The sequence below is a fragment of the Prunus persica genome, chromosome G8, assembly GCF_000346465.2.
Source record: "Prunus persica cultivar Lovell chromosome G8, Prunus_persica_NCBIv2, whole genome shotgun sequence".
In the NCBI taxonomy this organism is placed as follows: Eukaryota; Viridiplantae; Streptophyta; class Magnoliopsida; order Rosales; family Rosaceae; genus Prunus; species Prunus persica.
Window position 1 is genome coordinate 18160475 of NC_034016.1, and position 16582 is coordinate 18177056.

Here is a 16582-nt window from a genome sequence, read left to right on the forward strand (position 1 = left end):
TGGAATGAAATGATTGTGGTTTGTGATAATTTCGTTCATTTGATATTTAATAACTACCAATTGCTAGTTTGAATTCATATGTTTTTGTTTGGTAAGTTCTATGTTCTTGTGACCTTATTATATTATCTGAACACAATTATAGAATGCAATGAAATGTTGGAGGAAACTAATTTATTTGTTATCTCTCACATTGGTCATTTTATTCGAAGATCCAAAAGAGTACATTTTAATATTGAAGTGAAGAAATTGCTTTCAGAATATGCTACTTCCAATGTATTGGCACATAAGTTCTTGAATGCACTCAAGGTTATTGACATGAAGGTCAGAAGAGTCAGAAGAACAAGAATCTTTCAAGAAATATGTCCGACTCACCAGCCCGTTACCCGACTCCATCGATACCCTGTAAAACCTAATGCTCATGGATCTAAGCTCTAATGGTCCACTTCCCATGTGGATTAGGAGCTTAATATCACTACAAACTTTGATCCTCAAAGGGAATCCAATGGGCCAATGGAAATATAAAACATGTTTAATGTGTAGTAGGAAGCATAACAACAAATCAAAGAAATAGAGTAATTTTAGAGATGTGAAGCGTCAATGCTAAACCCTAAATCTACATACTTGAGAACTACTTTCAATTTTTTAGTGGAACGTAACTGAATATTAGGTTAAATTTTGATCATCTATAACTCTTTTAGATTTTTTGTTGAAACTCACCAAAATTTCCTATTGCGTTCAGTAGTAGTCTATTTCAAAAGTCTTTCATTTCTGAAGCAATTGTATAAGAACGAGCTTTAGTCTACATCTGTGGTACGGCCTCATCGGCCTTATCAATAGTTAAAATTCAAATTCTTTATAAATCCATCAAATTATAGTCTTCAACTCTCAGATATTCATGGACCAAATGAAGATGGTCGAGTTTCAGTTTTAAAAATTATATGCTAAGATTTTAACACATTTCAGTTTAAAAAATGGATGTGCTACTTTAACGCTTGGCTGACCCATCCGCAACGCAAGGAGAAGTTTGACTCTTTAAAAAAGTAATCACTAATGTACAATATTGCTTAGTTACAAAACTCAACTCTCAATATTGCTTAATCCATTTTCGCAGAAAGAACTTATACCAAAAGGTTAAATAATTTCCTTCAAGCCACATTTGATTGAATGATATGAAATGACAAGACTTGGGGCATTTGTTGCAATAAGATGCAAGGACATCCAGAAGTATTTAGCTTCTTTCTTCAGCCTTCCTATTTCTAATGGCTCATTTCTTTGCCTTCGCAAACCTAAGACACCGGTATTTTTCACCGCTTACGGTGATTTCAAGAGCTCCATCTTGGTTATCTTGATTCGAAGCAGTTCCCATTAGAACGCTTTTCTCTTTCTCAAGGTTTTCCTTCTCTATTTTCAGCCTTGCTTCTTGCCTGGCAATCTCTGCCTGAAACAGAACAATGTTCATGAAGCTAAAACAGAAAACAGAAGTGCATCAGCACCTCCAACGGAACTTAAATGTTTGATAAATTAGCAATTGCAAGCAAATATTTTCAAAAATAAACGTGATTACAGGCCACACAGCTCTTCTGAATTTCCTATGAAGCAGTCTAGACTAGTAATAAACACACAACAAACTACGCAGCAAAGCAGAGAAAAACTTATGGTCCTGAGAAAACTGCATCTAGCTTCTATTGATATTTTTAACACCCACATAGCATTTAATTCAGATATTAACAAGGGAAGTTGCTGGCTGGGCATTGTTAAAAAGCAACTTGATCATGAAGAGTGAAAAGAACTGAGCTTGATGTGAACTTGGCAAGGTTGCATTCAACAATAAAACGATTTCATAACTGTAGACAATTGGGCATATTTATCATTGCTTAACTACGCAAAGTAACACCAATTTGAACTTCAAATTTGGTGCCTCTGCATCTCTGCAACAACAAGAAATTGAAATCCAATTGGGTTCTTAAATCAAACAACAAAGAAACAAAATTGATAATCTAAACAAACAAAACAGAGATGCCCATGATGAAAAAATTAAATTCAAACCAGAAAATAGGATTGCACTAGAGGTGTTTGGCAGAAAGTCTGAATGAAAAAAATTAAAGAACCTAATCGAATAAGTGGTAGAAAAAAGAACCTCGCGGCGAGAGAGCTCAGCTTTCCAAGCAGCTTCGCGCTCGGCGACTTCGCGTTCGCGCTCTTCGATGTAGCTCTGCATCTCTCTCTCCTTCATGATTCTGTCTTGGATATCGGCATCCAAAGCTTCTTTGAGCTCCTGGACGAACTTGTCCACCACAATTTTGATTCTCAGAGACATCTCCAACCTCAGAAACGCGCGAATCCGATTTCTAAACCCTAATTCGCTCACTGAGTCATCGACGCGGTTGCTGCCGGTCCGGCCGTGGGCGGCGATTGGCGAAGAAGAAGACAAACGGATTTGGAACTTCTTCTTTTGCTTTGCTGACACGTCTCTCTATTTTGGTTGTGACTACGAGGACTCTTTCCCACTGCCCCTCCCTCGCAGCTTAAACGGTGCGTATCTTTTAAAGTGGCCGAAACGCTGCGTTTCTATTATAATAGGCTTGGTGTGTGTTTGAGTCATTTTGAAGTATTTTCAGCCTTTTTATTTCTTTGTTATCTATATTTAAAGGCATATATATATAAGAATTTAAATTATTAATTAAATGAGGATAATATGATAAATTCATATTTTTTTATATTAAAAATAAAATCAGATAATTTGTCTTATTTTTATAGAATACAACTACACCTTATCTTTTTTTATTCTAAAATAAAATAAAATAAATATAAAAAGTAAGTGTAAAAGCAATAACAGAAGAGGAGGAAATTGAACGAAAGAGTCGAGATGTGGGAATAAATGTTATTAATCATTCGAGTTATAAGTTTCTTGCTTTTTAGGGTTTTAGTTTGGAGCCTTTTTGTGTGGAACATTTTAGCAACACTATATTACTAGAAATACATAAAATTTCATGCGAGTTCAGGCAACTTGGGATCAAGATAATTTTATAATACTAAAATCTGGACTTTTTAGAACATTAAGATTGACGTATAATGAGAGAGTTAAGGCAGAATGTGACTAAAATTGTGTTGTGTCTTTCATTTTAGTTAAGTGGAAATTAAGTATGCGTATTCCAGTGCCATCATTAGCAACCTTTGAGAAGGTTGAGAACCTTTGCACTTTGTCACGATTACAAAGAGTATAATATTGGTTGATCCACTACCCAAAAGAACACGTTTACCTGGCAAATGCCAATTAGCAATGCGCCTTCCCTCTCAATATGTTCTTCTCAAAAATGAGAGCCATTCCCATCTCCAAGTTGAAATGCAAAGCATGGCCCTCATTTTTACTGTCACGTTCTTGCTCTCACATGGCTAACGTGGCAGAACCACCGCCGTCCACTCTGGTTGATGAGTTCACAAAGTTTTGCTACCAGAGAGACTTACCCAGAGCAATGACAGCTATGGAAGCCATGCAAAGGCGTGGAATTTGGGCCGACTCACTCGTCTACTCGGAGCTCGTCAAGTGCTGCTTGGCTCGTCGAGCTGTTCAACAGGGCAAGCTTGTCCACAAGCACGTTTTCTCAAATGGGTACCGGCCCAAGACCTTTTTAACTAACATATTCATCAACATGTACGTGAAATTTGGTCTCCTGGAGGAAGCACAGTCATTGTTCGACGAAATGCCTGAGAGAAACGTTGTTTCCTGGACGACGATGATATCGGCTTACTCTAATGCCAAGCTAAACCACAAGGCCTTGGAGTCTTTGGTTTTGATGCTTAGAGAAGATGTGATGCCTAATAGCTTCACCTACTCATCGGTTTTGAGAGCTTGCGATGGGTTATGGTATCTCAAGCAGCTTCATTGTAGTATTATTAGAGTAGGGTTAGAATCTGACGTTTTTGTTCGGAGTGCTCTCATTGACGTTTACTCGAAATTGGGTGAGTTGCATAATGCACTAGGCGTTTTCAATGAGATGGTGACTGGAGATTTGGTTGTTTGGAACTCTATCATTGGAGCTTTTGCTCAGAACAGCGATGGTGATGAGGCTCTGAACCTTTTCAAGAGGATGAAGGGGGCTGGTTTTGCAGCTGAAGAGGCCACATTAACGAGTGTTCTGAGAGCTTGCACGGTGTTAGCGCTTTTAGAATTGGGCAGACAAGTTCATGTTCATGCAGTAAAGTATGGTCAAGATCTAATTCTGAACAATGCCCTTCTTGATATGTATTGTAAATGTGGGAGCTTGGAAGATGCAAACTCTGTTTTTACCAGGATGGTGGAGAAGGATGTGATCTCTTGGAGCACCATGATTGCAGGGTTAGCACAAAATGGTTTCAGCCAAGAGGCATTGAGATTGTTTGAGCAGATGAAAATTTCGGGGACGAAGCCAAACTACATCACAATTCTTGGGGTTCTATTTGCTTGTAGTCATGCTGGCCTTTTAGAAGATGGGTGGTACTACTTCCAGAATATGAAGCAGCTTTTCGGTATTGATCCAGGAAGAGAGCACTATGGTTGTGTAATTGATCTTCTTGGAAGGGCTGGGAAGGTAGATGAGGCAGCAAGGTTAATTCAAGAAATGGAATGTGAACCAGATGCAGTGACATGGAGGACTTTGCTCGGTGCATGCAGGGTTCACCGCAACGTGGATTTAGCTGCATATGCTGCCAAGCAAGTTCTTAAAATGGACCCTGATGATGCCGGAACCTACATACTATTGTCCAACATATATGCCAATTCTCAAAGATGGGAAGATGTTGCAGAAGTTAGGAAGAGCATGAGAGCTAGAGGAGTTACTAAAGAACCAGGGTGCAGTTGGATTGAAGTGGACAAACAGATTCATGCTTTTATTATGGGAGATGACTCACATCCACAAATAGATGAGATCAATAGACAGCTGAGCCTGTTGGTTGATAGACTAATGGGAATGGGATACGTTCCAGACACGAATTTTGTTTTGCAAGATCTTGAGGGAGAACAGAGGGAAGTTTCGCTTCTATCCCACAGCGAGAAATTGGCAATTGTTTTTGGTATAATGAGCTTGTCAAAGGGGAGGACTGTTAGGATAAGGAAAAACCTGAGGATCTGTGGAGACTGTCATATATTTGCAAAACTTGTAGCAAAGATGGAGGAGAGAGTTATTGTGATAAGAGATCCCATCCGGTACCATCATTTTCAAGATGGGGTATGCTCTTGTGGGGATTATTGGTAGAAGAAGATGATGATGAGGTTCATAAGCCGGACCTGAGTTTTCGCATGCCTGAGGAGAATAGATACTCATTTAAGATGAAAATAAAGTTCTAAACTTTTTTCTATATGCATTTTTCTGGCTTCAAGATAGTATTCAGGTAGATGCGTGGGTCTACATATGACTCGAAGTCATACACCAGAGAATGATAGTATCAATAAGATTTATTTTGAGAGAAAAAAGAATAAGGAAAAGAAGAAGATGGCACATTTTCTCGTTGTGAATTTGAAGAAATATGTGTGCTTGTGCGAAAAATGTGAAATTAATTAGTATTCCTTCAATAAGTATGTAAAAAGAATAATTTTTGTTAATTGTAATGAATTATTTGTTTATAATCTTAAATGAATCAGAATTGGGTTAGGATTTTATAAGAATTTGGCTCCTAATAAATAGTAAGAAAGAAGAGGGAGAGAATTTGAAAATGTTTTTATGTCTATGACTTCAGTGAATAGTACACTGTGATGAAATTGTCCCGGAACAAAAATAGAATCTTTTCTTCTACACTTTTCTCTTCCAAGATATTCAAATCATTGAGTAACTGTGTGATGATCTGTGTAATAATCTCAATGATGGTCCCTCCATCCAAAAAATTTGATGTTTGATGTAACCCTTTCCTTTGCCTATTGTTTGTCTCCACGTTTGAGTGAAGGTTGAAGGAAGGCCCAAAGTTTGGATGCACGAACCCTCGTTTTTTTTTTTTTATTTGCACTCGCAGTGTTTCTTAAAGTCCTTGTTCAGTTTGGACACTAGAAAAAGTGCTTGCACAGAAATGCCTTATTTTATGCCTCCTTAGTTGAGAAATTATTGCAAATTTATGTTGGACTTTGTTTTCCCATCAAAACTGTTTACATGTCTCATGTAACAACACTTTGTTTAATTGTGGACAAAACCATGATACATGATTGAAGAAGAAGAAAAGGATTGTTCCTTCAAAAGTGGTGTCGCATTTGAGGCTGTGGTAAGCCATGTGCATAAGTTTTCCTCGTGATTTTAAGTGTAGTTTTCGGTAATTGAATATTTTTTTCAAAATTATTGATTTACTTGTAGAATCCAATGCCTAACTCTGTTAATGGTTTTGCAGACTAAAATTGCCCCTTCATTTGTCCTGTTTTTTTAACATTCAGAAGAGAATATGAAGAGGCTCATCTTGAGTGGAAAAGACATTAAAGACTTGAATTTCTCTTTGTAAAGGATTTTGTATACTGTCTTGGTATGATGATATCTCTATTTTCTTTATCCTATTAGTTACCTCATACTCTTCTACCAAATCATTCTATATATAGAGTCGAATTAGTTTCCTCCAATATTTTACATCATCCCATAATTGTTTCGAGATATTCGACTCAAAAAAAATTGTTTTGAGATAATATAATAAGATGATGGGAACATAAAACCTATACACAAGAACGCACTAGCTCAAACCAGCAATTTGTAGTTCCTAGATATGTTATGTCAAATAGACGAGATAAGCACAAGGCACAATCATTCTAATGGCATGTCAGTTATCATGTCCCTCATACAAATCTGCTCTACATCATCGCCATCACCATCCTCACGACATTTTGCATATATCTGAAGAAAAGTTTTAAACCTTTTTTGGGTGCAATGCAACATTAAAGTAAAGAAACTAATTTTATATTTTTAAAATTAAAAAATAAAGCAAGACAACCATTTCGTCGGGAGAAACCTAACCGTCAAATAGTTGCCGGCATAATCCTATACCGACGAAATTTCGTCGGCAGAAGTTTTAAAAATATATATATATATTTAGTATCTTTAGGTCAATATATATTTTTTTTTTGAAATTTCTTTTCAGTAATTAATTTAATTACTTTCATTAATAACTATTTTCTAACTATTATTTCTGTAGTGAATAATTAGTATTAAATATTTTAATTAACGTCATAAATGATGTTACTTAATAAAAATTGTATTTAGTTTTTAAATTTTTTGAATTTAACAAAATTCTTAAATACTAATTATTCACTAAGTAAACAATAATTAAAATAATGTAAAAAGAGAAATTCATCTTATGGTATTTATATAGTATAGCCGAGTGGCTGTTTTAAAATAAATAAATAAATAAATAGGGCTGCCTAGGCGCTGTGCGGGTCCCTTTAAAGAAAATAAATAGTATAGTTGCGTGCCTATACTCTTCAAATATCTAATGGGTGCCTTTTTGTTCTTTAAATTTTTTCTCCCTAATTGTCCTTCGTTGATAAAACTAGTCTAGAGCATTATCCGTTACGTTTAGGCCATTACCAAGGCATAGCTATTGTCCCCTTTAGATTTTTTACTTTTTCAGAGTTATTACTCGTATAAAAAATTTGGCATTTTCCCATTTAATACTCGTATTATACACGAACGTATGGTTTTTTCAATAATACTTCCGTTTTTTGTATACGTCTTAAAGACTCAGTATAATAAAAGAAAACGTATAATACACATATTATACACGTATGCAAGTATTTTAATGATTATTTAATATCAAAGAACCAAAAAAAAAAAGTCCATAAAATAATTCAAAACAATTAGTTACTATTTACCAAGTAAGTTACGAAATCAGTAAAATATCTAAATATTCACTAAAAAAATAATAATTGAAACATAATTACTAATTAAAGTAATTAAAAAAGGCTAAGGTATTACTTAATTACATGTATTAAATTAAAGAAATTGGCCAAAAAACAAAAATAAAGAAACTAATTTTATATTTAAAATTTTAAAAAATAAATTTTTATTAAAAAAAACAAACAAACAAACAAACAACACAAGTACAACTATACAAGAAACTTATTATTAATGCAAAACCCAAACTACTAAAATGAATTAGTTTCCTCCAATATTTTACTACATCCCATATTTATTTATTTATTTTTGTTAAGGAGGAAAACTTTTATTAATTCCAGATAATCAATACAAAATAATAATAGCCCGGAGTTGACTATCCGAAGTCGAGCAACATAATCAACCCCGTGAAGAACATGAAAGTCAAAACATAAGAGATGGCTGCCTGAACCAATTCATGATGGACTTTAAAAAGAAACTAACCATAATAAAACTCCAACCGCTGCAACTCTTCAGAGACCCACAATAGAAGTAAAATATAAGATGATTGTCTAAAAAATGATCCTCACAATCAACATCACGAAACAGAAAGAAGATGATTGGTCAAAACTAAATCAGAGTGAAAATACTAAGGAAATTACCCAAACAAGCAAAAAAATATTCAGTCACGCACTGTAATGGAGTCAAGAACACGTATATGATGAATATTAACAACACTCAGGGGCCAATAAAAAGTGGTACTTTCTGTTGGAAGTTTAAATGAAATTCAAGGACATTCGTACCGCATTAGTAGAAAGAAGAAAGAGTGAGATCTTTAAGTGTGAAAGTCTCACACTTAGTAAATGGAAGTTGAGCCAAGTAGAAACCAATTGGGCTTCAAAATCAATTTGGCACTTTCAGGTTTATTTAAATCAAACAGACAAAGTTCGCCAGATTCTAAGTCCTAGGCTTAATGCTAAGGCTTAAAATACAGATAGTTGAATCATGGAATGTAGTCACCTGCAGAACTTCAAGCACCGAGAAATTTTGCATCCAAATAGTGTTATGCATAACCATTTCAACACTGTCAATAACCTTATGTTATATTTCTACTGCTACTGCATCCTCCAAATAGTTATCCATATGAGATTATATGGATAATACCATTGTAAAAACGAATTAGTTTCCTCCAATATTTTACTACATCCAATATTCATTTTGAGATAATATAATAAGATCATCGCAACATAAAACCTATACACAACAACGTATTAACTCAAACCACAATTACTAGTTACTAGTTATTAAATATCAAATACACGAGATAAACACAAGCCACAGTCATTCTAATGGCATGTCAATTATCATGTCCCTCATACAAATGTCCTCTACATCATCGCCATCACCATCTTCATGTTCTTCCATTCTTCTTCTCCTGTTTATCTTCTTCCTTTTTATTCTTCCGCTCTTCTTCTTCTCTTGTGTTCTTCATCTTCTTCTTCGATCCTTCTTCTTCTCTGATGTTTTTCATTTTAATTCTTCCGTTCTTCTGTTCTTATTCATTTTCTTTTGCTTTTTCCATTCTTGCTTCTTTTCATTTTGCCATTTGTAATGCAGCTGAGAGCTGACCCATCATCCTCTGCCTCTGGCTTGTGACTCACCTATGAGTCTATAACATCAGTAAAAATAAGAATACTATTATCTTGTTGGAATTTGCCTCGAAGTTCTTGTGGTCACTTAGCATTTTTCATTGCCAAGATTTGATCAGAGTTATTTGAATAGTGGAACCAGAAATAAAATAAAAGCAGACTTTATAGACAGTAGAATAGGAATACATGTGTTTCTTGTCCAAATTAATGAATGGAAATTCATTTGTTTCAGAGATTTTATAAACGTTCTTGTTCTTTTTTGTTTCCTGCCACTGGATTTCATACCAACACCACCTTGAGATGATGAATAACAATTATCTTAATTTGAAGACCATATAATGAAATTAAAAAAAAAATTCGTGGAGAAAGAATGGATATCATTGAATTGGGTTGGGAACATCCGAGTAACCAAATTGGTATAATTTTTTATTTTTTCGGGATGAAATGACAAATTATCGGAGAAAAAAAAATTGGAATACCATGAGGGATTAACCAATATATCTCCCTAAAACCATGTTTATATCTATGGAAAATAAAATAAAATCCTGTGCGTTGTTTGGTGAAGCTCATGCTTGCTTCCGCCTTATTGTTACATTATACAGACGGTATCGGGACATTTCTCATCTCCCATTATATTACAACAATGCAAAAACACAAGGCACCTCTCTTGAGAAAAAAGGAACGAGGCAAGCCGCTATTCCAGAATTACAACTCATCTCTGGACCCTGCGCTTCTTCCATGATCAACATAAGATGCATAAGCCTTGATAATAGATTCGTAAATCTCGATTCCTTTCAAGTATTCGTCTTTGTTTAGAAACTGCAAGGTGAAAAAGAAAAATAGCATGGTCATATTATGCAATTTCAGTCTAGCTTATAAATTGAAACAGCAGAAAGATTAAATTCACAGACACCAAGGATGCAAATGCAAACAGAAGAATCAAAATATCAACTCGGCCATTCACCTCATTGTGGTCGTGAAGGAGAATAGGAGTGTTAGCCATAGGAGAGAATCCGATTGCTGGCAAACCCAGTTGCCGGAAGTAGCGAGCGTCTGTTGAAGCAGGGAAAATCTCTGGCTTACCAAGTTTCCCGTCAGCTTTTTTGACAGCTTCTTCTAGAAGGCCCCACCAGGGGTTTGAACTGTCAGTTGCGGTAAGGATTGGCCTCCCTGAGTCGTCAAGCACAGAAACCTTCTGCTTGAACTGCCCACGCTACAAAGATAAGTAGAGAAACTGGCATGTATTTTAACTACTCATTTTTCATTATATGCGTGAAAATGCACAAGCTTTCAAAACTTGAAATAATAGGTCTTCGGTAATTATACTTCCCACAGATGCAATGCACCTGAGCTTAGGGCAAATTTAACAGGACAACGAATCATAAACGATTCAAAAACCAGAAAATGCTAGGCAACAACTATTGATGACAAATACTGGCAATGAACAACAATACTGGTGCATTTATACATTTGTAGGGAAGGAGGAAAGCTCTATGCATTATCTGATCAAGGATGGGAGGCTATGAATCACTTATCTTTTCACAACATAGCTTTCTTCAGTCAGTTTTAGATTTTAGTGCACTGCAACCATGGATGTACCCTTATATCGGTTTCTTAGTACTGTCTATTTGTTAATGTATTTAAACTTCAATAGAAGTAGTACTGATTTGAAGTGTTTTTCATTCTGACTTACCACGTATTACTTAAGATTATACTTTTATTTTCTCAAGTATTCAATAATCTTATACTTCATAAGATAAAATCAATGTACTAATTACCATAAATGTCATGTTCCTTGAAGAAGGGGCCCATTCTTCAGCTATCCGTCTCTCCAAGGACTCCTGATCAGCAGTTGGTGGGACCCTAATATCAAAGCCTGCTTCCGCTTCAGATGGCTGCAAATTCATGACAAAACCCTGGCAGAGAAAAAGGGAGAGCATTTATCATAAGACATTTTAGTACAATAACTGGATTAAGGAGGAAAAGAATAGGTCCCCATATGATCCCAAGTTATACTGCAGAAGATAAATTCATTGCTAACTTTAGCAAGAATGTTTCTCAGCACTTTCCAAATGAAGCGAGGCATATGATTTTTTTTCAACAGTTTTATATCTGAGGTGATAATGTAACACCTCCCACTAAACAAGATTATTATTTACTCTGTATAAGATTAAGTTCTCAAACTTAATTTGATCCAAGTAAAAAACAACAAATTCTATTGCACTAACAACTCCAATCGCCAACAACATCACATCATGAAAAAAGAAGAAGAAAAAAGAGCACCAGAGCGAGTGAACTTACAGTCGGAGTCGGAGTGCCAGCCTTCAAAAACACCATATTGACTGAGACGACCTCTCCTTCAGCCTTCAAACCTGCCTTCACCAAGTCAAACTGCGAAGCCCGGAACCGCCTCACACTCTCAATGCTTTTGAAGAGATTCTCCGTGGCAGTGTTGTCATAGAGCTTGGCCCCATGACCAGGAGCCCCAGTAGCCTTGATGACCAGCCACATGGGACACCTCTCCGCATAGAACGTCCTGTAATTCTCAGTCGGCGAGGCCAACCCTTTATTTTAAGAACACCCAATTACCCAAACAACACAATCATTAGAAAACAGCAAAGCACTAGCAAGCAAATACTTGAAATTCACAAGTGGAGCCAATTACCCAAATGATACAGAAATGATAGAATAGCAGACTAAAATCAAATACTTGAAAACCACTAGTAGACCCAGCTTACCCAAATGACAAAATCACAAGCAAGTACCAAACCAATAACAGATACTTGAAAATTCACTAGCAGACCCAGCTACCCAAATGACAAAATCACAAGCAAATAGCAACACAACAAATACTTGAAAATCACTAGCAAAAAAAAAACAAACCATAACAAATTACTCAAAAAGCACCAGCATACCAAGTTACCCAAATCATACAATAAGCAAACCAATAACAAAAACTTATAAAAGCACTTATTTTAGTAACAGTGACTTCAAAAGCATAATTCCTGACTAGAAGCAGAAGCTCTGATCAGCTCACCTTCATCAAGCACAATGCCCACATTCAAGCCCTTGAAAACATCAGATTCAGCAAACTTCTCAGCACCAGCGTGACCCCCAATCTCCTCATCAGGGACAAACGACAAGTAAACAGACCTTTTGGGCTCAAACCCAGAAGCCTTGAGCCGCCTAATAGCCTCCAGATACTGAATCCCAACGCACTTCATGTCCTGGGACCCCCTGGCGTAAATGTCGCCGTTCGAATCCAGGTGGGCCGAGAAAGGGGGGTGTGTCCACTTGTCGTGCTCGGCCGGAACGACGTCGGTGTGAGAGTTGAGAAGGACGGAGGAGAGAGAAGGATCGGAGCCGGGCCATTTGAGGAGGACGAGAGGCTTGCCAGGGACGAACTCGAGAGTCTGCGACTCGAGGGAGAGGGAAGCGGCCTCGGAGAGGATGAAATCTGCTGCTTCGCGGTACAGGGGCTTAGGCTGCGCCGTGTTGATCTGAAGGTAGCGCTGGAACCTCGAGATTATCTCTGATTCTTTTGCTGCTGATTTTGATGAGAGCAAGAGCAGAGAGATTATGCAGAGATGAAAACTCAGCTCCATTTTTTGGGTGTTTTGTTTCAGTGGCCGAGTGAGTGAGAGTTTTTGAGACAAGGAATTCTAGGAGGAAACGAAATGTTTGCTGACTTGTGGCTGGTTGCGTGGGAAGCTATTGGCGGGGCCAACCGGCCAAATACATGAAACCTCCAAACTATAGGTTCATTAAAAGATAAGTCCCCCAAATGCCACTTCAGTATTTGTGGCATTTGTGTAACGGAAGAGGTAAATTATAGGATTTTTGAAAATTTAACTATGTACTCGTAGGTATAAACTTAAAAATAATCTTATAATTTAGAAGTTTTATGTAGTTTATCCAAATTTATATATGACCAAAAAACATAGGTCCAAAAATTATAAAAATTTTAACTTTTTTATATTTGCATGGTGTGTCAACCTAAGTTTGTATACTAAAATTTTATGAAAGTGTGTTGAAATAAAGGATTTTAAAAACAAAAGTAAAAGAAAGGAAGTTTAATAACAATTATTTTCCAGGTTTTTTTGTGTAAATTTGATTTTAGATTTTAGTTGGTACGTCTCGAAAGAAAGATTTCAGTGCTGAATTATGATGCAATTTATCACATTTCTTTCATAAAGATAACAACATTGTTTTGGTAGTTAATTTCTTATGAGATATTGAATTTCATGTGTCAACAAGTGTTATTCCACGCGAATATCATAAGGGCTTAAATTTATGATAACTTGGAAACACACCAAAGACCTGGGCCAATTCAACTAACACGTCTCAATTGGTCAACAAATTTAGTTGACACATGTATTTTACCTATTTCAAATTCAAAATTTAGATTGTTATAAATCATTTGGGATTAATTATCCTTCATTTCAAATAGAGTCACCTAGTTAGTGTACTTTCCCATTATTCCTTAGCCAAAAAAAAAAAAAAAGAAAGAAAGAAAGAAAAACCTAATTTCCAAATACATATCCACCCCAAAATCAAGGACTCTTCAAAAGTTTACCATAATAAGACATCCATGATGTCACAAAATCCCCAAAAAGTTGAAAAAAGTTGATCCACTTCACACACACCAATCTTTAAAGTTTATCATATTCATGAATTCATTAAAATTCATTAAAAAATTCAATCAATAAAAAATTCAATTACCATATAATCTCACTTAACTCTATCTTCCTCTACAAGAGACCACCGCACCGCTTCTAAAGCTGAGCAGACTCTGCCGAGTCGGTCATTCTCGTAATTTCCACCAACTTGGATGGCAAGCCACTAACCCCCTTTCAAAACCTCTCCCCAAAACCCCCTCCAAAATCTCCACCCATTTCCCTTCCCCCAAATCCCTACACTCAAGCTCTTTCTTCTTCCTCCTCACTCTCCCTATTTTTTTTCCGATTTTTTTTCCCAAAACCGAAAAAAAAAAAAAAAAAAAAAACACAGAGACAAAGACAAAAACCTGAAAATCAAACGTTAAACACGCGACGTAGCAACAACAATGGAAGACTACATGAGAGGCTGTACGAGGAAGCTGGCGCTCTGGTACACGCGGACGTTCAAGCCCATTATGACCCACGACGAGCTCGAGCCCATCATGGCCACCTTCGGCTTCGTCGGCCTGCCACCGGCGGCCTCCGCCAAGGAGTACGTCTTCTCCGCCGCTGTCGGCCGCCGGAACAAGTGGGTCCGGGCGGTGGAACCGCCGTTTCCGAGGCCGAGGCTGCCGTACCCGAGAATCGACGGGCTTCATATTTACACGTATCGGGCGTTTATCGACGCCGTTAACTTTTACCTTGAGATGTGTAACATTTCCGATCTCTTCCATGTAAGGTAAGGTTTCTTTGTTTACTGTTCCCGATTTTGGTGTATTTTATTTTATTTTTGCCTTGTTTTCCGCTGTGGTACTTGGCTTTCGATTTTTTGCTGGGTTTGTTTATGTTTTTGTGCACTGTGTGATGATACGTTTTGCCATGTTGCTAGTTATGATTTGACTTTAGAAATATATATTATATTTGTTTTGGGCGTAGTAGCTGGATTTACACTCGAGTTCATGTGTTCGAATTCTCACTCTTAATATTGAGTTTATGAACAAAATGAAAAAGAGTTCAAGCTGAGGAATGTTAATAGCGAGTTGTAATAGCATATTGGTATGGAACATAAACATGTGGCATTTTTGACCAAGTCCCTCTAAAAATAGGGGAAGAATATGTAGTTAATTTAACTTCAAATTGTATATGAATTGTTGACATACATACACAACTGCAGTCTTTAATTCAAATAATCATATTGGTCCAATTAATGTTATTAGGGTGCAACTAGGTTGCACCAATCCGTGTTGTACTATCTCAACTAATCATGTATTGTATCATCGTTTTAATAGAGGCAAGACTCGCGTAAATAAGAAGAAGATGATACAACGCATGTTTAGTGGAGATTATTCACACAAAAAATTATTAATTAATAATCATATTGACCTAATTAATCGGATGCTCGTGTTTCAAAGTGATATGACACACCCAACCCAACCCACATTGAAAGAAAATATGATACTGTTAATAATCTCTTTTTGGTTTGTTTGTTGGTTTTTTCTTTCTTTAGCGTGAAGTTTGAAACATCTGTGCTTGGCATCTACTGAGATTTCTGGAAAATAGGGTAGAAAAGTAATTTACAATTGAATAGTTTAATAAAGGTCAGAAATAAAATGCAAAATGCCACGCAGATTGCAAATTTAATTAATCTTCACGAAGTCTGTATATGATGATGTATCCATCAGCTTTGTTGATGCATCTTTACAGACTTTACTGGCATAAAATGTAAGCTAATATATTATATGTTTTCTTTTAATCTGCAGAATATTAGATTTCCATTGTGGATTTGGATGGATTTTAACGTAATAATGACCGTTTGATTCTACTTTGTTTGTGCCTTATACAATGCAGAGGTATGCCGCTCCATGATCTCAGTCGAATTAGTGACAGAAACCGAAAGTGGCGGAAAATGGAAGAAGATGACAGTGTGTTTGTTTACAGAGAAGGAACACTGGATCAAGCTACATTCAATCTTTATCACCCTGCTAGTAAGAGCATCAGCAACAATCCCAATAGCAGCGGCAGCGGCGGTCACAATTCGATCCTTATTCGGGATAAGGGAAGCAATACCCCTGCCAGCTGCATTGTTCCTTTGAAAGATATCATAGTATGAGAGTGATACTCATCAAGGTTGTAACTTGGAAGAATATAAGCAACAAAAACCTCACACAATTATCTTCATTTTATAAACCCAAAATTTTGCTTTCCCCATCCACTCTTCCTTTCATGTGTGTGTGAGTGCGAATGTGTGCTCGCCAAATTTTAGTTTAAAGAATGTTCAAATCAACTAGCTCTTGATTCATACTTCTTTCCGCAACCAAGTTTGAGGAAGAGTCTAACTTCAACCATCTCGTGAAGTAAATGTCCACTTCAATTATAAACTCCTTTTGCGTGTGTGTCGGCCATTTCACATTTTAGTGTGAGTAATTTTATGGACCTTGGACATCCAAAAATTCTCTGGACT

General features: G+C 36.5%; 4 protein-coding genes across 6 annotated transcripts; 2 read left to right on the forward strand and 2 right to left on the reverse strand.

Annotated features, from left to right (window-relative positions):
• LOC18768215 lies at nucleotides 997-2523 on the reverse strand. 2 transcript variants are annotated; one of them, XM_020553578.1, is made up of 2 exons: nucleotides 2109-2523; nucleotides 997-1463 (listed from the first exon to the last, which is right to left on the reverse strand). In XM_020553578.1, the coding sequence occupies exons 1-2, from the start codon at nucleotides 2315-2317 to the stop codon at nucleotides 1265-1267; spliced, it is 408 nt and encodes a 135-aa protein (XP_020409167.1). In that variant the 5' UTR covers nucleotides 2318-2523; the 3' UTR covers nucleotides 997-1264. The 2 variants fall into 2 exon arrangements, with proteins under 2 accessions (XP_020409167.1, XP_007201424.1); XM_007201362.2 differs by having other exon boundaries at nucleotides 997-1438; nucleotides 2138-2521.
• On the forward strand, nucleotides 3138-5607 carry LOC18767421 (pentatricopeptide repeat-containing protein At2g03880, mitochondrial). The gene has a single exon (XM_007201126.2). The coding sequence runs from the start codon at nucleotides 3300-3302 to the stop codon at nucleotides 5229-5231; it is 1932 nt and encodes a 643-aa protein (XP_007201188.2). The 5' UTR covers nucleotides 3138-3299; the 3' UTR covers nucleotides 5232-5607.
• Nucleotides 9869-13160, reverse strand: LOC18767701 (aminoacylase-1). 2 transcript variants are annotated; one of them, XM_007200979.2, is made up of 5 exons: nucleotides 12501-13160; nucleotides 11765-12027; nucleotides 11242-11379; nucleotides 10428-10667; nucleotides 9869-10282 (listed from the first exon to the last, which is right to left on the reverse strand). In XM_007200979.2, the coding sequence occupies exons 1-5, from the start codon at nucleotides 13066-13068 to the stop codon at nucleotides 10169-10171; spliced, it is 1323 nt and encodes a 440-aa protein (XP_007201041.1). In that variant the 5' UTR covers nucleotides 13069-13160; the 3' UTR covers nucleotides 9869-10168. The 2 variants fall into 2 exon arrangements, with proteins under 2 accessions (XP_007201041.1, XP_020425982.1); XM_020570393.1 differs by having other exon boundaries at nucleotides 10428-10676; nucleotides 12501-13153.
• Nucleotides 13795-16329, forward strand: LOC18767529. The gene is made up of 2 exons (XM_007199271.2): nucleotides 13795-14860; nucleotides 15970-16329. Exons 1-2 carry the CDS (start codon nucleotides 14529-14531, stop codon nucleotides 16229-16231), a joined length of 594 nt encoding a protein of 197 aa, XP_007199333.1. The 5' UTR covers nucleotides 13795-14528; the 3' UTR covers nucleotides 16232-16329.